Source organism: Chlamydotis macqueenii, chromosome 15, assembly GCF_036417535.1.
Source record: "Chlamydotis macqueenii isolate bChlMac1 chromosome 15, bChlMac1.mat, whole genome shotgun sequence".
NCBI classification, from domain to species: Eukaryota; Metazoa; Chordata; class Aves; order Otidiformes; family Otididae; genus Chlamydotis; species Chlamydotis macqueenii.
The window spans coordinates 318,887-343,564 of NC_141570.1; the positions used below are offsets into that span (position 1 = coordinate 318,887).

Consider the following 24,678-nt stretch of genomic DNA (forward strand, 5'->3'; position numbering starts at 1 on the left):
ACTATCTTGGAGCAGTGCCCAGGAAGACCCTGAGCTAGGGGTGTGTTGAGGGAGTAATAAAAACATCGACAAAGCTAAGCTCCGTAGGTTTTTAAATCAGTGTAGCAGAGACCACAGCTGTTCTGAACAATCAAACCAGGGATGTGGATGCATAGAAAAACTCTCCTAGCACTCACCTGTGAAAGAAACAGCTTCTCTTCATTACAGTGCTCCCTTTTGTTTAGGGAGCTGTGGGGTTGGCTAAAGTCTTGGGTAAGAGATGGGGGAGCAGGAAGGGAGTTTATTGGTAACACAGCAACAACAGATTACTGCACTAGAAATACACGTCATTCACCGCAAAGGTTCTCTCGGTTTAAGATCTCCTGAAGCCAAGCAGCCCATGAGTTAGTAGCACTATGCCTACATAAGATGTAGGCCTTCACATTCAAAACCAGCATTACAGTAACTTTTAAAGACAATTATCCTAAACAAAGTGAAGATACAGAGATGTCAGAGGGAAACATTCACAGTTACAATTTCATGGTTGGCTTTATTAACTAGCAGAAATGGCTCAAACTTTGTGCTACTGACCTGTTAAGTGCAGCAGGCCAAGTCCAAGGCAGAAGATGGAGTTGCAGGCACATCCAGGTAGGACAACATTTCTGAAATTTCTGCATAGTTCTAAAAGGTGCTCAGTGTTTCAGTTAACGTGCTTGGAAAATGCTGGGATCTCTTCAGCATTGAGTTGATTGAGTAGAAAGCCCTGGTAGCAAGAGTTTGTCTGGAAGTGTATGTTTGAAGACTTTTCATTTGCAGACTCTACCTAGAAAGGCAAAGTCTTATCTGAAACCTGAGTGGTGTTTGGTCTCTTGGACACACAGTTCTGTGATGATTGTATGAGAATTGTTTTTGATCATACACCATGGACAGGGCTAGGACACTCCACAGTTAACAGTTACAGCTAGGTTTAAAGAGCCAAAGATATGAGTAGGAAAAGTACCACCACCTGTGTTGTTTGCAAAGAGTAAGGGAACTTTAATTTGGCAAACATGCTTGCCATGAGTTATGCTTCTAAGGTTCCATGAACATCCAAACTCTCAAGTCATGTGAGAATACCAGGGAAAATAATTTAAAGTTTTGTACTCTTTATAAGGTTATTGTCAAAAAAAAAAAAAAATTGCACATCTACATAAGCTAAAGGGTAATTTTCAAGGTACAGTTGCTTTTCCTGCCATTATAAGGGGGTTTGATCTAAGGTTCTCAAGAAAAAAAAAAAAGGGCAAAACTCAATCACATCAAGTTTGAGATGTTAACAGTATAAGTGGCAAAAGAAACAGGCATATATTTCTATGGACCTAATAGTTTTCAGTTGTATGCAACACAGCTTACACAAAGTAAACTTTGTTTCTCTTCTGAATTGTGCCAACTCTCCTCCCGGCACAGCAAGGAAAAGGCCCTAAGCTCTGCAAGGCAAGACCAAGTCCTTAGTTTGTCTGTGTCCCATTGACAGGGCTGTCAGAGCGGCAGGAGACCCACTGCTTGACATAGCTCCGTGGAAAATCCTCCCCCGTCTGCTCAAGAGGAACGGACCCACAGTTGGTCTGACCATTTTGCTCAAATTCACAGTCAACTGGACTCCCACAGTCTGAGTCCACAAAGCCACTGTCAATAGTGTCCAAATCTACACAGATCATAGGGTAACTGTCACCAGGCCTTGCAATGTGAGGGAAGAAGTCATAGGAGCCTTCACTGTAGGAAACACTTTCACCATCAGGAGAAGGCAGAGAACCTGGATTTTCCAAATCCCACTGATTAGGCTGCAAGCAAAGGGCTTCTAGGATGCTCCCCATCCCTCCTTCCAAAGCTCGCTCTACTTGCAGGTGGGCTGGGACACTTGTACTCCTCAGGTGGTCTGTGGACACAGAGCCTGAAGCAAGTATTTTGTCCTGTGTGCTCAGGTCAGTCAGACGCAAGTCACTGGACATCTTTCTGTCTTCATCATTGTTAACCTTGGGGTAGCCAGTTTCTCCAGCACTACTGTCTTCCTCGCTGGTATGCTCGTGTCCCCTGTACACGCGGTTGCAGTTGCACTGACAGTTACAAGGTGTAAATTCATCAGCCACAGTCACAGTATCAATGGACAAATGCCCATATGACCGGTCCTGAGTCTTGCTGCTGCTGTTCGCACTGGACAGCGGGGACTGACTATCCTGACCTGGGGCAGTCAGGCAAGACATACAGGGCTTGCAAGGCAGATCTTTTTTCAGCTCACACAGCTCCTCCTGTGATGTGCTGTTGGAAGGATGCGTAGTGTAAACTTCTAGGACTTCTGGAAGGACTATTCCCCAGTCAAAGAAATCAAGGGTCATTTTTGTATGGGATGCACCAACCCACTTCTGTATAAAAGGACATATAGGGAAAGAGAGGTTAGTATCATCAGGTTTGAGGTTCCACAGAAGTGATCAATGTTCTTATGCTTTTAGAGGCCAAGTCAAACTCAAAAATCACTGACTCCTCCAAAATAGCAAGGTATGAGATCCTGTTATTACCAAATATCAGTAGCTGCAGGAGAACTGACTCAAGTAATTGAAAATAATTAGCTTTAAGAGGTTTGCACAGCTTTGCAGTTTTCTCTGTGCCGTAAAGAATGCCAGTGCCCACAGCAGCATTCCTTCATGCATCAGCCAGAGGTCCCGTCTCATCTCCCCTGCCTTTTTGTCCTGGACACTGCTTCTCTCAGGAAGGATGGTCAGCTTCTCCTGCTATGTGCTGCATCTGCACCCAGCACACACATAGCCCTGCTCTGTCGCTTCCCTCATCTCAGTTCCCTGGGAAGGAGGTCAGGGCAAGACTTCTCCCAATCCTCCGGATGCAACTATGCCCCAGACCAGCCTTTTCTCACAGTGACAAGAAGGAAGCAGCAGCATGGAGAGGATGGGGACCTCAGAGAGCTGTAGCCACCACCTGCTGCACATAATGCTGAAGAAGTGCCACAGATGGAATCTCACCCTTCTGTATCACCATTAATGTTATGTTCTACCCTCTGCCATGTATTATCTCTAGATCACGAGCCCCTTGCATCCAGTCACATCTGGGAGTAAAGACACCTCTGTGCTTCTCTATTCTAAGAGCAAAGTAAAAGTTTATGTTCTTTTTGGAGAAGTCACTGAATCAGACACTCGGATCACAGCAAGCTTTAGGCAAGTGCCACTAATGCGTGCTGTAAGTCCTACCAGAGGATTCTGCAGTCCAGAGACTGGGTGCAGCACAGATGCAAGACTCTTGTTTTGCTTCCTGTCTGACACTTGCCTAACAGCTGAGCTGTGTCAAGGCTAAGTGCACCGCTTTCTGCTGTGTACAAAACAGGTGACAATGCTGAGCTCCATGAGCACTGTGAAGGCCTCTGACAGAGCGCTGTGTGAGAGCCGGGTGTTGGCACAGCCAGACTGCCTTAATTGTATCAGCCTCCCGTCCCAAACCGCACTCAGTGTAACCAGACATGAGCAAAGTATTTGTGGGCAGAGCAGCTTTACACAGCTCATTACTCTCTGACACAGATCAGGGAAAAATCTTAATTACAGCAGGAAGCACCAAGTCTGTTTTAATTTCTTTTTAACCCAAGCTACAAAGAGCTTTTTGCTAAAGCTGTAATGAACAGAAAGGCACCTAAGGTGCAAAAGACCACGTGAAGAAACAGTGGGAAATCTCTTAGAGTTGAACAGGCAGAATATTTCCTGTCCCCTCTTGTTCTTTGCAAATTCCTGTGCAACAGAAACTTAAGGACCCATGTGCAAACAAGAGTAAACAATGTTCCTCTGCTTTCCCTTCTATGTTTAGGTCTTAACTTTTCCTCTAACATGTTCACTGCTTCCTGCCCAATCCAAGACTATTGTCTACAGAGCATTACTACTGTAATTTGCTGATCATTCTGCATCCGGCCACTGGCTTTGATGCAGGCAGGATGCAGCTGAATGAGTCCTGGTTTCTTGCCAGCTGAAAATGACAAGTTTGTTCACGTGTTAGTGATGTCACCACGTCCTCTTGACACCCCCTGCCTATGCATCTTGTGGCTGTGTGGGCAATGGCTGCTTTAATCTGCAAAATTTTTAAGTAGTAATTCAGGTTTAGCAGCTAAGGCTCATTCCCTTCCCAGCAGCACTGAACAGCCTAACTAGAAACTAGCAGGAATGTAACTCCCACAGAACAGAGACCCCCATGGTTTCACCCTGAGAAAAGCATGCTCTTAGCATGCAGGGTGCTTTCACTTCCACTGTTAGCACTAGCCCATGACTCTCAGGAATTCCCACACTGAATCCACCCCCTCTCGTTCCCATCCCTGAGACCAGCCAGTGCCACATGCCTCACAAGAGGGTGCAAGTACCCCTATGGTGCAGGTAGGGGAAGCCGTAATAGGGCTGAAAGAAGAAGGCAGGAAGGAAGGGAGACAGTCACTACAGGCTTCAGCTTGCTTGGCACCCATCCAAAACTACTTGCTTAACCTAATTGCAAACACCAGTCATGCAGCAGTGAAGATACATGAAGATCATTTAGGGCCCAAAAGGTGTCCCTCTCCCAGAGGGTCTAAGAAAAAGCAGAAACAGAAAGCAGACTGATCAGTACTGCTGTGACAACAGGAACTTGTTCAGAAGGAGGCAGTGATGTCTGTCCTCCGTGACAGCACTTCAGTTTGATAATGGCATTGTGAGTTGCTCTTCAGCTTAATACAACCATTATTTATGGATGCTCATGTTCTTTTACTTTTGTATCCCAAGAACTCCAGCAAACTCTGAAGTCATTTTGTCACATGAGCAAGTTTGTCTGGTGTTAAATGAGAAGAAAATTTGGGAGGGCTAGGCAAAGTTACTCAGACTGTTCCTTCATAGGGAGGCAGCTGCACTGTGCTATTACACAGCAGTTATTTGCCCCCAGAGCTCTAGCCAGCTTCCCAGGAGGATATGCACAGCTACTGTCTGTATGAGTGCCTCTTCAGAGAGAAGCACAAGGCTTAGTGTTGAGCTCATGTCACTGCAGAGGCTGGAGTGGGACATCTGGCTCTACTATGAGGTCTGATCCATGGCCTTGATGGCAGCATGGGAGCAGAGCTTTGGAAGAATCCCAGTTACTGTCCTGGTATCCCTTTGTCCACTCCCTTCAGGTACTTGGGCTTCACAGATTACCTATGAACTCAGCTTACCCACCAAGACAGCATCTGCAGGCAATAAGCACCACAGACATGACAAAAGCCTTTGTGGCACTGAATAGATTCTGGAGAGCTCCGATCCTTATATCTTGAGCTGTTTGGCATTCCCTTGAGGCAGATTCCCCCTTCCACTGCCCTAATGAGAATTCTTTGCCCAGGACAGCATGACAGGCCTTTCAGTTTAACTTTATCATGTGCTGCACTTGCTTCTGTAGCCCATTTATACCTTGAAATCTCCATTATGCACCAGGTAAAGAGGTTTGAAAAAGGGCGCAGGGTCTGGGATGCAAGCCATCTTCTTCCACAAACTGGAAAGGAAAAGATAAAGGCTTGGGAATAAGCACACATTACAGATGCAAAACAAGGCATATCCTGATCCAGTTCAAGCAGCTGAAATCACCGGCTCAGCCTCGCTGGCCTCACAAGTTAGCAAGTGGCTGAGGATCCGAGGATGTCTTGTGCTGCCAGAGCCATCGAATGGCCCTTCTTGGGCACCTGACAGGAGGTGGGGCCACAGGCCTTGCACATACAATATTCACATTAAGGGAAGAAGTTCCAATTCTTCCCTTCCTGGAAAAGCACCAAGTGCTGGAAATACATCTTCCCCTCAGGCTGGACTGGCTTGCAGGCCATAACTCTGCCCTATGCACTTCTTCTGTGGCCATGGGCTGTGCCAGCCCTGTTGCTGCACCAGCCCAGTGTCCTCCTCTGCAGCAGCATGCACCCCGTCCCTCTGCAAGGGTGTGTGACCCTCCAAGGAGACAGGCCCCCAGCGAGCATTGAGGGGCCTGTGTCAGCTTTGGAAAGAGGCAGGCCAGCTCTGGCTGCCGCAGAGCGCAGACAGGACACCAGGAGAATAGCCCAGGAGTCTGGGTGGCCCCTGCTCAGTCCCCATGTGCCATTGTCGTCCCAACCTGCTGAATGGCAGCAGGGCCCCAAGAAAAGCAGGGTGCTATTGGCAGTACAGCAGCTGGAGAGCTGGCCCTCACAGGCCTGTAGTTCTGTCTGTGCATGGATATACAAAATGCAAAGAAGGCTGCATGTGAACATCCCATCCTTAGAAATACGGAATAGGAGCATTTACTTCAGCTTCCTGAAGCATTCTTACCTCCACTGTTTGGCCAGAAAGGTTGTGATTGAGGCAGCGACTGCCACGACAGCACCAAAGAGCAGCAGCCATCCCATGCCTGCTGTCTGTGTCACTGCTAGAGAAAGAGAGAGGGTCATTCAGGCTCACCTTGCATTTCTAGTCTGGTCAATAAGCAGGATATGGTGAGGAGATACCCTCAATTTCTACCCCAGACTTTCTCTCGGGGACCCTGAGGCTGTCACCCTGGGCCCAGCATACCAGACATGAGGTCTAAATGAGGATGCTCAGAAAGGAACGTATCAATGAGAGGAGCATCAGCTGCCCTATGGCCTGGCTGCGCCACAGACCAACAGCCAGCATGCTTGGGGCAGGATAGCTCTCTCCTACAGAGACCCCTCCTGTTTCTGCCTCCAGGTTTAGGAACACCTCCACAGATGATCAACGAAGTGAAAAGAGTGCAGCTGGCCAGAGACATGTGAAGAAAAGATGTTGACTAGACAAGTGCTTGTTGGCTGCTCTCTGCCTGTGATGGAAAGGAGCACCTTTGAGACCCAGAACTCAGATAACCCTTTGCAAAAGGAGCCTGGCGCTGCTGCCACAGCACCATGTAACACTTCAGTTCGAGCTGCAGATCAGTGAGAGCAGGGAAGCTCAGCATATGCAGCTGACATTGACCACAGTCATCCTGCCCCACTGTACTTGAGCGGAGACTCCGCTTTCACAGCCTTGGCTCCACCATGACAAGCACCAGCATACTTCGGTGCATAAGGTACTGTGCCCTGAGGGAGTGGTGGCTACCAAACGAAACAGCCATGCCCAGCGTGACAGAGCAGAGTGCAGGCACAGAACTGAGCCCTGAGAGCAGGACCCCCTCTCCCCTCAGCTGAAGGCAATTCTAAGCCCCAGTAGTGGGGGGTGCACATCTCTACTAGATCTCCCCCATTTCCAAAAGCTGCAAGCAGGACCCTGGACATTTGACACTGGAAAGGAAGCTGGAGGCTGCACTCCTGCTGTGACACCCATCAAACCCTCTTCCCATGGGCCATGCTGTGAGGTGGGCTCTGCAGTGCAGTGAGCACATATCAGCCCAGGCCTGGGGTTTGTGTACTCAGTAAGCAAGCCAAACATGCCTGCCTTTACTAGATTATTTAGGATTTGTTCTAATTAATTACATTTGATCAGAGTTCTGGAAGCATTCTCTGACATTAGGCTAACTGGAAGTACAAGGAGAGCTGGTAATATATACCGGCAGGGCTGGTTTTAAACATCAGTGGAGAACTCCATTCACTCCAAAACCCATGGTAGCCAGTGTCTTCTCGGGGCCTGGCTCTCACTTGGAACTCATACTCAGTGTTCAGCTGGAGCTCCCATGGCAGGATCACCAGTGTCCGTTTATCTTCATGGACAGCTTTAGTCTTCTGAGTCTGTGAACAATTAAACACCACTTAGGGCTGGAGTAACTGCTCCCACCTTACCCTCACTGTGCATCAGCAAGAAGCCCTGCAAAATAATCTGTGCTTTCGTGTTATTTCTGCAAGATCATGCTCTGGCTGGTCAGTAGCTGCATGGGGCCCTGGAGGATCCTTCCATGCAGGACAGCACAAGCAGCAGGTGAACTATCAGCCTTCCCCACAGGATCTAGGACTTCTCAAACAGCTTCTGCTTCTCGATTCTTTTTTTTTTTTTTTGGTTTTGTCTATTTCCAGCCCAGGCCAGCAAAGAGACACCTTTTCCAAAGGTGTTCCAAACCCTTCTTCCACACCAGCACTCCCATCCTGGTTGGGCTGGCCTCCTCTTTGCTGGTACACCCTACCGGATAGTAAACTGACATCTCACTTACCTCCCAGGTATTGGTCCTTCTCTTATAACGCAGCTGATACTCCAGCTCCTCATCCAAAAAGTAGAAAGGAGAGTTCTGGTAGATTGTTTCCCAAGAAATATTGTAAACCTCTGAGAATACAGCAGTCAGATTGAACGGAGGCTGTGGTTTGACTGGAAGACAGGATGGTGTTACCCTTCATAACATTGCTGCAGGTAAGAGGTAGCCCAGCACAGTATCAGCAAGGAAGTAGGGAGCAAAACTACCCTGGCAGGGGTGCACCTTCCTACACAGGACATCCACAACGTTCCTGCCTCTCAGGCTGAGCAGTCCTGAGCCATGCACAGAACCTCACACCTCAGCAGCATAGTGAAGTCAGGCCCACATTTCTCTGAATATGCCTTCTGGCTGTCTCTGAATCTCCTCATCATCTAAGGAGCAGGAGAAGATAGCACAAGGGGCTAACATCTCCTGAGAGGTGTAAAAAGAGTAGAGCACCTTGTTCTCATGACATAGAGCTCTGTGTAGTCACAGTCACTTGCACACTGAGAGTATTTCCCTAACTGTAACAGGGACATCTGGAAAAGTGCAAGTGGTGCTCCTCAGGGGTCTATATTGGGACCAGCCCTGTTTAACATCTTTGTCAGCAACATGGACAGTGGGATGGAGTGCATGCTCAGCAAGTCTGCAAACACCACCAAGGTGTGTGGTGCAGTCGACACGCTGGAGGGGAGGGATGCCATCCAGAGGGATCTTGACAGGCTGGAGAGGTGGGCCCATGCAAACCTCATGGAGTTCAACCAGGCCAAGTGCAAGGCCCTGCACGTGGGTCGGGGCAATCCCAGGCACAGATACAGGCTGGGCAGAGAATTAGTTGAGAGCAGCCCTGAGGAGGACTTGGGAGTGCTGATGGACAAGAAGCTCAACGGGAGCTGGCAAGGTGTGCTTGCAGCCCAGAAAGCCAACGGCATCCTGGGCTGCATCAAGAGGAGTGGGGCCAGCAGGTCAAGGGAGGGGATTCTGCCCCTCTGTTCTGCTCTGGTGAGACCCCACCTGGAGTACTGTGTCCAGCTCTGGACCCCTAGCATCAGAAGGACATGGACCAGTTGGAGAAGGTCCAGAGGAGGCCACAAAGATAAGAGGGCTGGAGCACCTTTCCTATGAGGGCAGGCTGAGAGAGTTGGGGCTGTTCAGCCTGGAGAAGAGGAGGCTCTGGGAAGACCTGATAGCAACCTTCCAGTACCTAAAGGGGCCTGATAGGAAAGATGGGGAGAAACTCTTTAGCAGGGCCTGTTGTGATAGGATGAGGGGTAATGGTTTTAAAATATATGGAGGTAGATTCAGAGTGGACATAAAGAAAAATTTTACACTGAGGGTGGTGGAGCACTGGCCCAGGTTGCCAGAGGTGGTGGATGCCCCATCCCTGGAAGTGTTCCAGGCCAGGTTGGCTGGGGCTCTGAGCAACCTGATCTCGTTGGAGACGTCCCTGCTCCTTGCAGGTGAGGTGGACCGGATAGGCTTTAAAGATCTCTTCCAGCCCCAAACTATTCTATGATACTGCATAAACCCAGTGCAAGTCCTTGTGCCGTAAGTGCCTCAAAGGCAAGTTTTTGTATCCCCTGCAGTGTGTTTTCATATATCAAAAAGCAGAAATGCATGAACTCCAGCACGAGTCTGCAGGGTCCGTCACTGAGCTATGCCACCTCTCTATGGGGACATCTAGGAGACATGCAAAACATCACTACGCAATCTATAGTCTGTCAGTGGGGCAAGGAGCTTTCCTGAAGTGTTATGGCATTTGTCAAAAAGATGACACTTCTCATGTAAAGTTTAATTTCAGAAGAATCCAAGTAGAAAAATCCTTTTTCATATGCTTGCATGGTGCCTGTCTGCCTGGCTAACCAGCCCTTTTCTTCAGTTTGCTGCACAACTCAGAACACACCAGCATTTCACCACATCAACTGTATCATTGCACTCAGTCTTCCTGCCAAGCAGGAGAGTCTCCCCCTATTCTCTCGGAGGGTGGGGGGAGCGAGAGAGAGACTGCATAGTCTGGTCCTGATCGGGGCTGAACTATGACAATTAAGAATTGCCACAGAAAGGTTAAGTGGTGTCTGGGAGCCCTTGTGCCACCAACAATGTCATGTTGGCTCAATGTCCAAGTGGAGACCGGTCACGAGTGGCATCCCTCAGGGGTCCGTGTAGGGCCCGGCCCTGTTCAACATCTTTGTTGGCAACATGGACAGTGGGATACAGTGCACCCTCAGCAAGTTCGCCGATGACACCAAGCTGTGTGGTGCCATCGACACACTGGAGGGGAGGGATGCCATCCAGAGGGACCTTGACAGGCTGGAGAGGTGGGCCCGTGCCAACCTCATGAAGTTCAACCAGGCCAAGTGCAAGGCCCTGCACCTGGGTCATGGCAATCCCAGGCACAAATACAGGCTGGGCAGAGAATGGATTGAGAGCAGCCCTGAGGAGAAGGACTTGGGAGTGCTGGTGGATGAGAAACTCAACATGAGCAGGCAATGCGCCCTTGTGGCCCAGAAGGCCAACCGCATCCTGGGCTGCATCAAGAGGAGCGTGGCCAGCAGGTCAAGGGAGGTGATTCTCCCCCTCTACTCTGCCCTGGTGAGACCCCACCTGGAGTACTGTGTCCAGTTCTGGAGCCCCAGCACAAGAAGGACATGGACCAGTTGGAGAAGGTCCAGAGGAGGGCCACGAAGATGATAAAAGGGCTGGAGCACCTCTCCTATGAGGCCAGGCTGAGGGAGTTGGGGCTGTTCAGCCTGGAGAAGAGGAGGCTCCGGGGAGACCTGATAGCAGTCTTCCAGTACCTCAAGGGGGCCTACAAGAAAGATGGGGAGAGGCTGTTCAGTAGGGCCTGTTGTGATAGGACAAGGGGCAATGGTTATCAAAATAGAGGGAGGTAGATTTAGATTGGATATTAGGAAAAAATTTTTTACAGTGCAAGTTGTAGAACACTGGAACAGGTTGCCCAGAGAGGTGGTGGAAGCCCCATCCCTGGAAACATTCAAGGCCAGGCTGGATGAGGCTCTGAGCAACCTGATGTGGTCGGGGATGTCCCTGCTCCTTGCAGGGGGGTTGGACTGGATGACCTTTGAAGGTCCCTTCCAACTCTAACCATTCTATGTTGGTTCAGGGGCCCACTGCAGGAGACTGCTGGGACTCCTGTGAGGACATCTGTGACATGCACAATTAAAGCAACTCCTCCTGCCCTTTGGATGCTAGCCAAGAACAAACACTTGCATAGGCTAGGTATGAGACTCATCTAAGCTGAAAATTTATCACCTGCTGTTTCAGAGGGAAAAGGAATTTCCCCATGAAAAGGCTAGGGCCCAGCCAGCTCTAAGCTCAGCCTCAAGCATAAATGTTTCTGTAGATTATGACAGCAACAATAAGCACAGTGCTGTATGTAGACAAGTACACAGCAAACATAGCCCCCCACCACTGGGGACTCACTCCTTGCCCAGGCTGTCCTAGCAGACAGGCGTAACGTCAGACAGTATTTATCACATCCACCATTTTTGTACTTACTGTTCTCTGCCATATAAAAGCCTTTGGAAGTCACGTGCTGCCCATCAGCCATCTCTGTAACATCCACCTGGACTTTGGTATCTGCCAGGAGCCCCGTCATGTCCACAGTGCACATGTACTGTGTGTGACTTGTGTTCCTGGAGAACTGCCAGAGACTGCAGGCAGCCACAGTATTTTCTGGATCTTCCTCAGTAGCCCTAAAACCACCAAAACAAACAAGTCCATATCTACCACACACTGTAGTTGGACTAATCTGTTGCTGAACCACAAGGCATAGAAATTAATAAGAAAGAGAGGCAACACATTCAAATAAAAACTTGTCTTTGACAGATTTCCCCCCCCCCCTTCTATTTGCTCAGCTTAACATCTTTGAGAGAAGTAGGAAAGCAATGCTGAAGTGTTCGTGGAAAGGAAAGGCACCCACCCTGCACTGCCCAGGACCGCACCCACTCCCTCACCAGGGCAGCAAGGCAGCCGTACGAGGCGTGGACAGGCTGCATGAGCCCTGCCAGCACATGAGTGAAAGTCCATTGTTAACAGCAGTGAAGGGCAAGGGATTCCCAGGGCAGGAGAGAAAACAATGCCAAGGGAGCCAGAGCCAGCGTAGCAGTCAGCTGCCAGCAACGCTGTTAGTGGACACAGGAACCAGGGATCCTTTGCCAGGGGAGAAGCCAGTTGATAACTGGAGTGTTAAACACCAGGTAAATACCAGTGTGGCAGCAAGAACAAGAACTCTACCTAACAAAGAGGACAGAAGGACACCATTGTGCTATAGCCATGTTAGAAGTTCCTGCTGACTGCACTTTGCTCATCCTACTGAGACATACCATGTGGCAGTGAGGTTATAAGAACTGGCACCCAGGTCATTTCTCAGGATACAGGACAGGGTCTGCACGTAGTCCACAAAACAAGTGAGGTTTTCACAACACATAGCTGTAAATTTGGAAAGAGAAAACACAACATCAGCTTCCATGATGAAGCAAGCAGAACTTGCTGTCAACATGCACAGTCCTCAGGGCTCCCACTAAATCTGAGGGGAACAGATTCCTCTATGCCAGCCCCCCCAAAAGTCTCCAGTCTTTGAGTGTAAGACGTGTTCCATCTCTACAGGGAAGCGAGTCACTGACAGCAAGATAAGCATCAAGCAAAAAACCCACTATTAAAAATGCTGTGGCAGCAAGTAGCATGCCAGAATACCAGGAAACACCAAAATTATGACTGAATTGTCAAATTTATCTTAGTCTCCTCTTATACAGTCTCTACAGCAGAGCCACATATTATTTCTGCAAGACTCCTAGCTTATGTAGCACAGAAAAGAGGCACCATTACCCCATCAGAAACAGTAGCACATTCAAACATTTTAAAGATCACTTCCTAAATTGAGTACTGTTCTTTGCTGGTCTAGTTTTCATTTTATTACATCTACATAGAATTACAAACACAATTTTTTAAATGTGCAAAGTGCTTTCTTTGCCTTTCTCTCTGCTTACTATTTTCTACAGCTTGATATCTGCAGCATCAATACTTTTCAAGTCCAGCTCCAAAGGCTCAGAATATGCTTTTCAAGGAATTTTGGCAAAAAATATTGCAAGCTTGTAGTTACTATAATTTCCAGAAATCGCTGATACTGAAGCCATAGGCACAATTATTAATCACAAACTGAAACTGACTTCTAAAGAGAACTTGACAGGCAATTGTAGATTTTACAATGGTCATTAAGAAAAGTGGCTAATTTGAAAATGGTCACAAAGCAGCATCTGTGCTCTTCTGGTTTTTCTGCAAGAGCTCTTTTCCCAGCTACTTCAGTCATCACAAAGTTCCTTCCTAGCCTGTTGCATCAGAGCACACCCTGCTCTGCCTACGCGAGCTCTGGGCAACACTCAGATTTGTGTTCTCACCACCCCTCAAAGGGTCAGGATGGCAACAGGAGAAATCTGGGATGCTTGCAACAGGCTGGCCCCAAGGGTGTACTTATGCTGTATTAAACCATAAGTGATTCAAATTGTGCGGTTGTCACTGTTTCATTTTGACCTTTTCACTTCACAGTGACTTCAGAATTTTGTTCTAAAATTTTCATTAAGTTTTACCTTTTCATTTTGAGTCCTAGGCTTTTCTGAGGGCCCTGGTGCAAGCAATGTTTGTTCCAGAGTCCTGAAGGACACTCTTCCTCCCTTAGCCTGACTTTACTCTCCTACAAAAACAGGGTTGTAAAACCCTTGCTTTCTTTTAGGGAGGGCAGCAAGTATTAATAAGCTAACAGGTATTGCTAATTAGCATTCTTCTATGCTATTATGTTAATAAGTCAAACGGACTACTATTCCTAGGAAGGTGGTAAGCTGCAAGTATATCTTTGGAAAAGAATAGGTTAAAAAAAATTAAGAAGAGGACAGCTTTTTACTGGGAAAGGGATAATTAAGTATCCTAAATCCAGGTAGATGTATGATGAATTGGCAGCTTCGGGGAAGAAAGAAGAAAAAAAAAAAATCAAATACTTTCAACGGTAAGATCTAGTTTGGTCCAAACAGAAGTTAGTCCAGGGCAATTCCCTGGCTTGTATTACACAAAATTCAGGACATCGCAATGGTCCTGTATGGCAAGCAGATATAATAAGTCTGAACTAAGCTTTTCTGCTAATTTAGGTTTGGAGTAGGTCCAAGGCTCTGCCTAGAAGCAGCGTATAAGATGCTAAACTTGCACCTGCACCCTGCAGACACTGTCACTGCCTTTTCCTGTCCAGCTGACCTGATCAGAAAGTCAGCTCTGAGTCAGCTGGGGCTTGCACTCGGGGAAGGAGCCCACAGGGGATGGGGAGTGACTGCACAGCGCAACCCTGAGCAGGGGCTCAGACCAGGAGGGGTTCACTCCTCTGTCCGTCCCTGGCTGGCCTGCCAACAGCTGCGATAAGCCCCGGGGATAACCTGAACGTGGCCACCAGAACCTTTCCTAAGGCAAAGGAGGGTTTTTTGAGGGGAAGTACCATTCTAATGCCAACAGGAGACATTCCAGTGCAAGGCAGGCACTCCCTCTGCACTCTCCCCACTGGTGCTACACCCTGGAGCGGTGCGCACTCTGGCTGAGCTTGGCCCTTCTCGTGTCTGTCCTCCACTGCCCATGGAGCCTCTTCCATAATGCATTATCCCATGGAACCCTCTCCCCTGGTACCCTATCTTGTGCTTGCTGTCCCATGGCAACCTCGTGCATCCACATCTCAGCAGAGCCTGCGCCAACAGCTACAGGATAAATCCTGTGGGTGTACAGCCCGGAAGAGGTGTCTGGGAACTTACTGTACTGGAATAAAAGGAAGAAGGAAATAATCTGGAGCCACAGTTCGTTCCTCATGTTGGTTCTGACTGGATGTCCTGGAGGAAGAAAGAAAAAAAAAAAAAAAACAAAAAAACAAAAACCAAAGAACAGAACCAACAACCAAACTTTAAAAACCCAAACAAAAAAAAACCCCAACTAAAGATTCAGCTCAGCCATCTGCTTGTATGTTGAAGGTTGATGTGGAATTAATCTTGCTTTCATTTAAGTGTCTAGAAGCAAAGTGCCTAATTTAGGCAAGGAATCTCAGCTTTCCTGTATGCATCTACTCCACAGGCTAAGGTGGGGGGAGCAAGCAACAGCCCTGCCAACTGGCCATAAACCAGGTCTGTGAGATCTCTGCTCCTTGCCAGCAGCGTATGCACAGAGAAAGCAGCAAAGCAACTGCAGCTGCAGTCTGTCCGTGCAACAGGAAGGCACTTCGGTTAAGTGCTAACCCTTTTTTCTTCATTGGTTTCCTGCAAATAGAAATGGCTTGCAACTAGGAGAAGTGACATTGCTGTGGCTTAAACATCTGTGCAGCGGATTACTCAGACTCTGAATGTCACTGCAGGTCTGCGGGAGCAAGGCTTGTGAGAACTCATTGATTTGGGCTACCTAGTGTTAAATAAGCATGGAATAGCTAGGTAAGCACTCAGGAAGGCAGACCAGACCAAAAAAAGTAAACAGCCTTCCTTGTGTCACAGAAGAGAATGATGTACAACACTCACTTCAGGGGAAGACTGTCCCTATGCAGTTTGCAGAAGAGAACCTGCAGGAAAGTCTTTGGAGAAGAGGACAGCAGGATGTTTACAATAGGAGAAAACAACATCACATACAAATGACTGCTCAGCCCACAGCCCCTGCTCTAAGACCAGGCTCTCCAGCCACATAAGTCTGTATTTTCACAGTATTTAACATTTACAGAAACACACAAGTGTGCACAGAAAGACAAAATGAGCTTGCTGAAGAGCACTGGCTGTTGATATCCAGTACAGATTTCAGCACTGTTTTCTCAAGCAATTCTGAAATGCACTAGGCTGCCTGGTGACAAGACTTTGAAGAAGCAACTTGTACTATTTCTGGGACATACTTCTGTTTGCAACAAGTTGTGAGGATGCACAGGCAGCAGGGAGGGCCCACACGCCGTGCCACAGAGCAGCAGCATCGCCAGTGACCGGACACGCAGGAGTGTCTGCAGAGCCCCAAGTTCTGCCAGAGCCCCAGCACTAGATTGCACAGAGGCACCCGTGAAAGTGATATGGCTGAAGACGGGGCAGCAAGCTGCAACCACCAAAACACACCCAGAAGTCCTGGCAGGGCCTGTTGCAGATCACAGAATCATAGAATGGTTTGGGCTGGAAGAGACTGTTAAAGCCCACCCAGTCCAAGCCCCTGCCAGGAGCAGGGACATCTCCAACCAGATCAGGTTGCTCAGAGCCCCGGCCAACCTGGCCTGGAATGTTTCCAGGGATGGGGCAGCCACCACCTCTCTGGGCAACCTGGGCCAGCACCTCACCAGCCTCACAGTAAAGAATTTCTTCCTTATATCTAATCTAATTCTATACTCTTTCAATTTAAAACCATCCCCCTCATCCTGTCACACCAGGCCCTGCTGAAGAGTCTCTCCCCACCTTCCCTGCAGCCCCCTTTGGGCACTGGGAGCTGCTCTCAGGTCTCCCCGGAGCCTCGTCTTCTCCAGGCTGAGCAGCCCCAGCTCTCTCAGCCTGGCCTCACAGCAGAGGTGCTCCAGCCCTCTCATCATCTGCGTGGCCTCCTCCGGACCCTCTCCAACAGCTCCACATCCTTCTGATGCTGGGGGTCCAGAGCTGGACGCAGTGCTGCAGGTGGGGTCTCACCAGAGCAGAGGGGCACAATCATGTCCCTTGACCTGCTGGCCATGCTCCTCTTGATGCAGCCCAGGATGCCGTTGGCTTTCTGAGCTGCAAGCACTTGTTGTCAGATCAAATCCAGCTTGTCACCCACCAGTACCCCCAAGTCCTTCTCCTCAGGGCTGCTCTCAATCCACTCATCCCCCAGCCTGTGTTGATAGTAGGGGGTGCCCTGACCCATGTGTGAGACCCACGTACTGGGGTGCCTGTGCCTCCCCCACCACCAGCAAACATCCAGGCAGTCACTCAGAGAACGTCAGTGAGGCCTCTCCCACTTGGGGAACATTTGTGATGTTTAAAAATTTCCCAGTTTTACTCAAATAATGAAAGCAAAATAAATTTAGCAGCCACCAAAAAGCCCCTGCCACCCCACGTGAGACTTGCTCTCAAGGCACCCCAGCATCCAGATGAAATCAGAAGGTGCACACAGGAGGTACCACAAACACCTCACGGCTGCAGCACCTCAGCCCTGTGGTGGGAGCCACGCCGCCGCTGCTGGGCCAGGAGCTGCCAGCACCCTGTTTGTCTCCCTTGCCTGCTGTGAGTGGCAGGACAGAAACTCCTTTCCCCACACTCCAGCTCTTCTTTCTGCATCAGACATTTCCTTCATGAAGGAAACTGGTCCCAGGTCTCCAAGGTTTCTCTGTACAATAACTGTTGTCATTACCACTACTCCCAGTGGTGCACTCCCTGATTACTAGTACACTGCCCACTGTCTGACCCCATCTTGTGCTCCCACTCATTCTTCCATTGCTCCTCAAATTCTCATTCCTTTGAGGAAGGCACTCTTATCCTCCCACCTGAAACCTGTCACCCAACTTCATGCTAAGGCTGGCTGCACCATGAAAACAGATGCCCTCAAGGTGGGCAGTCTCCCGATAACGATGCAGCATCTGCTCATGACTTCCTAGCATCAAGGGCTCTGTTCCTTGCAGCACATTTAATAGAAGAGCCATGACAAATTGTCGTAGTTCAGATATTAACTCTATCCTAGCCAGAACCAGGACACAAATGAACAGCCACTGGGGTCTATGGGTCACTAGCCCTAGAAATATGGCACATGCCCACTGCCTTTTAAAATCATCTCTCTCCCTGCAAAATACCTAGAACCTATGGTTGCTGGGCTCAGAATATTCAGGGGTCCCTCAGCTTAGGATGCAAACAATCTGCCCAAACGGGCCTGTTCCCACCTGAGAGCAGGCACAGCCCCCAGGGCTGCTGCTGCTGTTCTTCCTCAGGCCTTCATACCCTCGCTGGCTGTAACGAGCACACACTCTGCACCGCAGGACGGACTAGTGCCATCTAGTACCGTGCCCTGCTGCAGAAGCCTATCTCAGCATCACTTTGACTGTCATGTTCCACAGTCTCTGTAAGGCCAAGAAAGGCAACTCGCTGCCTCTTTCAGCAGAGGAAGGAAGGGCTGGGCCCTCAGAGCTTTGCAGACCCACTGCTTGTTTCAGAATCCAACTGGCAGTGCCCCCAGTGTTTCGTGTTCATGGTATTTCTGTAGCTCCCTCATTTTACCCCCATTCCTGCCTAAATGAACAGAGCAATGCAAGGGAAGCCTTTACTGCTTTTAGCTGCTGGGCTGTGATTTCTTTAAAGTGCCTTCCCTATTTTCCTTTCTCTGCTCAATCCAATGGGACAGGAACGACTGAACAGGAACAAGCCAAAGTAACAGGCCCAAGGAGCTCATCAGGAAGATGTCTGACGGAGGTACCGGAGGCTGGCTTTGCACACTGGCGAGAGGTTAACATACAAGGTTGTAATCTGGAAGGAAGCTTCCTGAATAAGAGCACAGTAGCAAAAGTAAGACAGAAAAGCAGTAGGATCTGTTAACACAGGTGAAGCAAGGAGACAATACTTCCTCACTTGGGCCTCCACTGTCCCACCTCCTGCCCTTGCCAGTGCCTGCAGATTAGTCCAGCACAGTCTCCTTCACTTCTTACACAGTTCTCCTACCTCAGTGTGGTGGGAAAGGACTGCTGCCTCTGAGAGCAACACAAAGTGTCAGCCCTGTGTGCATTTGACCTCCTGGCTGTGCTCCAGGTTGTCATGACAAGACATGGATGTGTGTGCGGAAGAGCTGGGAAAGATGCAGCTCTGCAGCAGTGTCTCTGGTCTTTAATGGCTGTAAGATCTCATGGCTTGAGAGACCCAGCAGCCCGTGTTCTGAAGCTTCCTCCAGTCAGGCTCTCAGCAAGCTGCAATCTCAGTCTATGATTAAGACTCCCACCTTTCCTACATCCCTCCATTTGTTACACTCTTCCCATTTGCTTCCCTCTGTTGGCACCCTGCTCACACAATTGTTCACATGGAGGGAAGAATGGCAGTGGGCAACAAGCAGAGGCAGGAGCTTACTCCCTGTCTGGCATTATAAAAGTTCTTTCTACCACCTCATTTCACAGTCAAAAATTGAAATGGAGACCCTTGAGACAGTTTAATGCATCCATGAAATACAGTTACTTAATTCCTACAAAGCATCAAGTACTGCTGAGCACCACTGCTGCAAACTCTGTAGTATCCTAGGGAACAGGGGGAACACAAAGTAATGGAGCTGAGTCGCCATTCGTCTCGATTTGCACACGTAAATGATGCTACAAAGTTTTAATATGCCAGAGAACAGGAAATAGGATCAATACAGACACAGAAAATTATGAAGTTATTTTTAAGGACCTGGAAATACAGTGCTATAACCTGCCAAAGATGGCTGCAGTCTAAGCTCACAATCTGAGGTGTCTCCAGGAAATATAAGCATTTACAGAACTTCCACCAAAAAAAGCGCACCTAATTAAGAACTCCATTTAAGTAAAATAATAAAAAACAAACAATCTAGTATTTCCAAGCATGAGAAAATAAATGTCATAGCTACATCCAACTTTACACTGAGAGGGGTGAGGCGCTGGCCCAGTTGCCCAGAGAGGTGGTGGATGCCCCATCCTGGAAACATCCCAGGCCAGGTTGGCCGGGGCTCTGAGCAACCTGATCTGGTTGGAGATGTTCCTGCTCCTCACAGGGGGGTTGGACCAGATGGCCTAAAGGTCCCTTCCAACCCAAATCAGTCTGTGATTCTATGAAGAGAGAGTGGAAGCCTCTTAGTCCACCACCAGTTATACACAAAACCAAGCTTTCCTCTTAAAAAAAAAAATCATTATCAATATATACTGCCATCTAATCACAAAGCTAACGCAACAGGGAGACAGAAGGATTCTCCAGCTGTCCAGTAGAGGCCAACAGCAACGACAGCAGGGGCACAAGGGACACATCAGCTATAAGAAAGACTTAGAGTAAAGTCACAGATATCAGTAACAAACTGGGAGCAGGGAAAATTTATAGAAACATGGACATTACCTTGCACCGTCCTTTCAGCTGTCCATTTCAGCCCTCCAACACTTCCACAGCTAAATCATTACTGCAACTCCAGACACCACATGCACAAGAGCTGGAAAGCAGGTAGATCTCATCAGCACTGAGTAAAAGCAAAGCCTATGTGCACAACCAAGGGCTGTAGTGTGTTGGATGCAGTGCTAAATGGCGGTGATGTCACCACTGTATCAGTATTACTGCGCTGACAGAAGGATGTGGTGAGCAGAGGAGGCAATGAATTTGGGTTAAAACACCCACACAACGTTTATTACTGTATTGCTCTGCTCTCTTACTCTTATGTGAGAAAAAGGTGGGAGAGCAGATAAAAACTCGCAAGCTTCAGATCTAAAAGGTCATAGTGGGGCTGGTAGAGTTAGAGCCTTGCAGCAGGGAGGCATCAGTGTCAAGGCATTAAACGTTTAAGCCAAACTGTATGGTGCAGAGCATCCCACATCAGGAGGAGCCAAGTGCCCCTGTGCTGTGCTTCCCTCTGTTCCCAAATGGCCCCTGGGACAAGGGCAACAGCAGCAGTCCTCAAACCACATGCAGGGAGGTGGTCTGGCTCCTGCACAGACAGAGGGGCTCATCCCTACCCTGATCTCATGCCTGCAGCTCATGTCTGGGCTGGAGCTTTGCAGACTGCAAGGCTGACGCTGAGCGTAGGTCAACTGTCCTGGTTAAACCACCACATCAGCTCACTTTAAAAGGGGCTGCAAGGAGCCCAGTGCATGCTCCTTGTGTCCTTGAGCAAGAGGGAAAAGGAGCAGCACTATGGAGGGGAACTGGCACACACTGTATAGCATGGTGGTAGGAGGGTAGAGAACAAGGAGCTGGAATAACACAAGGAGACTGCAGCAGTGAAGCAGGCACAAAGCAGCTGGGTACAGGGTGAGCAGGCTCTTGGTCCATAGAATCACAGAACGGTTTGTGTTGGAAGGGACCTTAAAGATCATCTCGTTCCAATCCCCCTGCCCTGGGCAGGGACACCTTCCACAGGACCAGGTCGCTCAAAGCCCCACCCAACCTGACCTTGAACACTGCCAGGGATGGGGCATCCACAGCTTCTCTGGGCAACCTGTTCCAGTGCCACACCACCCTGTTCAGCCCCAAGACCTGTTGAGCTGAAGAGCCCACTGCCCCTCCTGCACAGCAAAAGGAGATGCAAAGACTCAGCATAGCACGGCACAACCCAGCCACGCAGCCGGGGCAGTGAGTGCACAGCCAGTAGGGACCAGCTCTCACCCAGACCTCAGAGCTCCTCAGGCAGCTGTAAGGAAAACTACAGACACAGGAGAGTCATGGCTGGTCACTCTAAGTACAATACACATTTATAGTGGTTAAAGAACAAAATAAACTCCATCCCTCATGCAGGCAAGGATGTAGCAACCACAGGCCATAGAGGGCATAAGACTGCCAGAAGATGCTTAAGACAGAAGGTCCCAGCAATATCTGCTGAGTTGTATATATCATATGATAAGTTATTTGAAAGATAATCAGGAGCTTACCACTTCCAGTATACATAATATCTGTTTGAAAAGGAGAAATCCAGACTTAAAAGGCTGCTGATCCCAGTCTGGAGCAATGACTGCCCAGCCATGGGGAAACTGCTAATAACAGCGCAGAAGAGAGTAGCTCTGGTTTCTGTGCTGATACACAAGCAGGAAGAAGGTGAGGTATCACTGTGTCAGGGGACGTGCCCAGGAGACTGTAAGAGTGTTAACAACATGACAGAGTTTTTATAAAAGGCAGTAGGGTATTCTGACCCATAAAGCAGGTCAGCAGGTCTAAACCTAAACTATAGAAAAGCTAGCATGGGATTCAGTTAATATACAACAAATGGATGATCATACAGAGTAGTTGCACCCTAAGAAGTTATACAGCAAATAGCACAACAAGCAATTTTTCATTTTTAATGAGTTAAGTTTGAGAACAAATAGGCATTTAAGTGCAATATGTTTAAGTTTATAAAGCAATTGGTCTTCGAGTACCACTAGCATTCTTGTTTCAAAAGTTAGCTCTGTAATATCAAACGCATATTACTGCGTGTTTTGAAAGTAGCGTAGCTTGTGCCTGCCAGACTATCGCTCCTTGGACTGATCACACATGCTGCCCCTTCTCTCCTTCCTCTGCACAAATAACAGTGCTATCACACCTTGGAGAGTCCTGTGTAACTGTGAAGCAAAACCTGCACCATTGTCCTGGTCTGCTATCCTCGTAGGATACTACTAACTGCCTGAGAAACGTCTAGCCTAGCTGCTCACCCTAACTGACCTTGCGCCATCCTGGGCGGCATCCAGCAGTGACAGTCTCCACAACCCATAGGCAGCATCAGCCAAGACAAGTCTTTTCTAGAAGCTTGGGCCTGACACCATGCCTGTAAGTGATCCACAAAGCGTGCAGAAGGAAGAGCACACGTCTCTCACAGAGATTCTGCTCCAAACACGAGGAATAGCTGTTGGGCTAAGTAATGGGATCTTCTCCATGCATGTCATAACAGTGCACAACCAGCACACAGGCCAGCCCAGCGACCAGCAAAGACCTAGCAAGCATGGTCAAGAGCCACCTGCCCTGACCTAGTGGTCCAAAACATCCGTTTTTCCCACAGTGAGTCTGGGGCATGGACGTGCTTGCTGTATAGAGAAAAGGAAGGAGAGATAGGACTGAAGGCAGGTAACGGGCCCTAGCAGAGAGTAAGAGTGGCAGCTGGAACTTTTTTCTAGGACAGTTAATTTTAAGTTAAGAAAGTTTATCCTTCACTGACTGCCAGAATTCCAACGTGTACAGTTTCCCTCTGTGATGCTCACCGCTGGTGAAGCATGAGGCCAAAAGAAGCACTAAGGGCTTGCCAGAAGGCTGGAATAGCTCATCATGCATGGATGCATTGGAACTTAATGATTGATTCTTTGCTGTCATCTATACTGTGCCTATACATATGTGTGTGTGCACGTTCATACATGTGCACATGAAACTGCACACGTGCTGCAATGTGAAGAGCAACAAGTAGTCTCGCACCTGTGGAGCAAAACTGGGAAACCCAGTGCAGCATGATCCACCAGATCTCTCTCGGTGACCAAGAAGAACTGTGTCCACCATAACCAGCCTGGTAAGAGCCATGATGTAGGACACACATGCAGGATCTCTAGGAGCCCTGAGACTTGTTGCCACCTGGAGCACAGTACATAGATACACCTCACAAAACAAGTCAGTGGGTGCAGTGTGCAGTGACCATCTCCAAGAGCACACAGCTCTGGAGCTACTCTGTGCTGTGTGGGCACCAACTCCTCTATACCTTGGTTCCACAAAACTTTCAGGCAGCTGAATCCAGCCACCAAAGTAAAGCACTTTGAGACCTGACGCAGTTTGACTGCCATGGATTTATGTTGATTCAAGATAAGAGGCAACTACTTTCATCCAGCTGTAACCTCAGCCTAACCTGCAGTGGCAATATTCACCAAGAAGCAAGTGTGAAGGGCACACCAGGAAAGGCTTGGTAGATTCTGCTGCAGTTATTGGTGACCCAAAAGCATTTTGCCACGACTGGAAGAAGGGCAACATCTGTACACATAATAAATACATAATACACAATAAATACACAATAAATACATAAACAGGAAATAACAGTCAGAGCTGACAATTCCTTTCTCTGGAAGAGAATTAGTGACACTTGCAGTTGTCATCAAGTTCATGACATGGAGAAAAAACCCCCACACAAACAGTACTACCTCTGTATTTTCTTCCTGTCACAATGGAATTAAAACAATATCCTCAGCATCGGCAAAGATACAGACCTGGTATAACTAGGGTCAAAGGCTGGCGACATTTAGGAGGAAGATAATAGTACATTACGATAAGTAATGAGTAAAACATGGCAGGAGAACAGCTGAGACATGAGTAACAGTGTTCTACTGGAAGGGAAAGCAATAGAAGAAACCACCTCAAAGCTCAGGAAATGGGGTAAAATATGAATGAGCCAAGCAGAAAGCGGAGGCGTTAGTCAGCAAAGCAGCAGGTTGAAAAACAACAGAGCCCCCCAGCTAGCAGCCTGCGAGCTGGCACAGGATGCTGCACAGAGCAGGGAGGAGTGCGCTGCCTTCAAGCTAGGAATGCCAAATGCCACCTGTAGAGACCCCAGCACTCCACCTCCCTTTTGCCTTTGCCAGTTGTCTCTTTGTAGCCACCAATACTGGGCTCAGCCTCTTTCCCTAGTACACATCAAGTCTGAACTTATTCTGCACAAAGGCTGTGGGAGAAAGACATCACTTTGGCTCCTGCCAAAGGAAGAGGGCTTACCTTCACAGAGCTGTGACTATGTATGTCTTGCTCACACAGAGGCTTGTATTTTTCTCTTAGGAAATCACCGACACATGCTGGTAAACAGAAACAGGAATGACTGTGCCTGTGAACTCACCCTGACCATCTGGAACAGAAACCTACAGCTCTGCTCAGGCTCAAACCCATCATCCTCATCTGCACC

At 48.5% G+C, this 24,678-nt stretch overlaps 2 protein-coding genes across 4 annotated transcripts in view; both read right to left on the reverse strand.

Annotated features, from left to right (window-relative positions):
* The window catches only part of LOC147598786 (interleukin-9 receptor-like), a 17,408-nt gene extending 16,744 nt beyond the window's left edge, over window positions 1-664 (reverse strand). Inside the window, exon 1 of the mRNA XM_086760085.1 lies at window positions 571-664. The gene's annotated coding sequence lies outside the window, so the exon portion shown is untranslated. The remainder of the gene's footprint in view (window positions 1-570) is intronic.
* On the reverse strand, window positions 510-24,668 carry IL21R (interleukin 21 receptor). Of its 3 annotated transcripts, XM_086760083.1 has the most exons (10): window positions 24,495-24,668; window positions 20,190-20,280; window positions 14,931-15,005; window positions 12,474-12,579; window positions 11,647-11,843; window positions 8,110-8,261; window positions 7,516-7,693; window positions 6,288-6,384; window positions 5,406-5,487; window positions 510-2,375 (listed from the first exon to the last, which is right to left on the reverse strand). In XM_086760083.1, the coding sequence occupies exons 3-10, from the start codon at window positions 14,983-14,985 to the stop codon at window positions 1,464-1,466; spliced, it is 1,779 nt and encodes a 592-aa protein (XP_086616209.1). In that variant the 5' UTR covers window positions 14,986-15,005; window positions 20,190-20,280; window positions 24,495-24,668; the 3' UTR covers window positions 510-1,463. The 3 variants fall into 3 exon arrangements, with proteins under 3 accessions (XP_086616209.1, XP_086616208.1, XP_086616210.1); XM_086760082.1 differs by lacking the exon at window positions 24,495-24,668 and having other exon boundaries at window positions 20,190-20,335; XM_086760084.1 differs by lacking the exons at window positions 14,931-15,005; window positions 24,495-24,668 and having other exon boundaries at window positions 20,190-20,335.
* Between the last annotated feature and the right edge of the window lie 10 nt (window positions 24,669-24,678).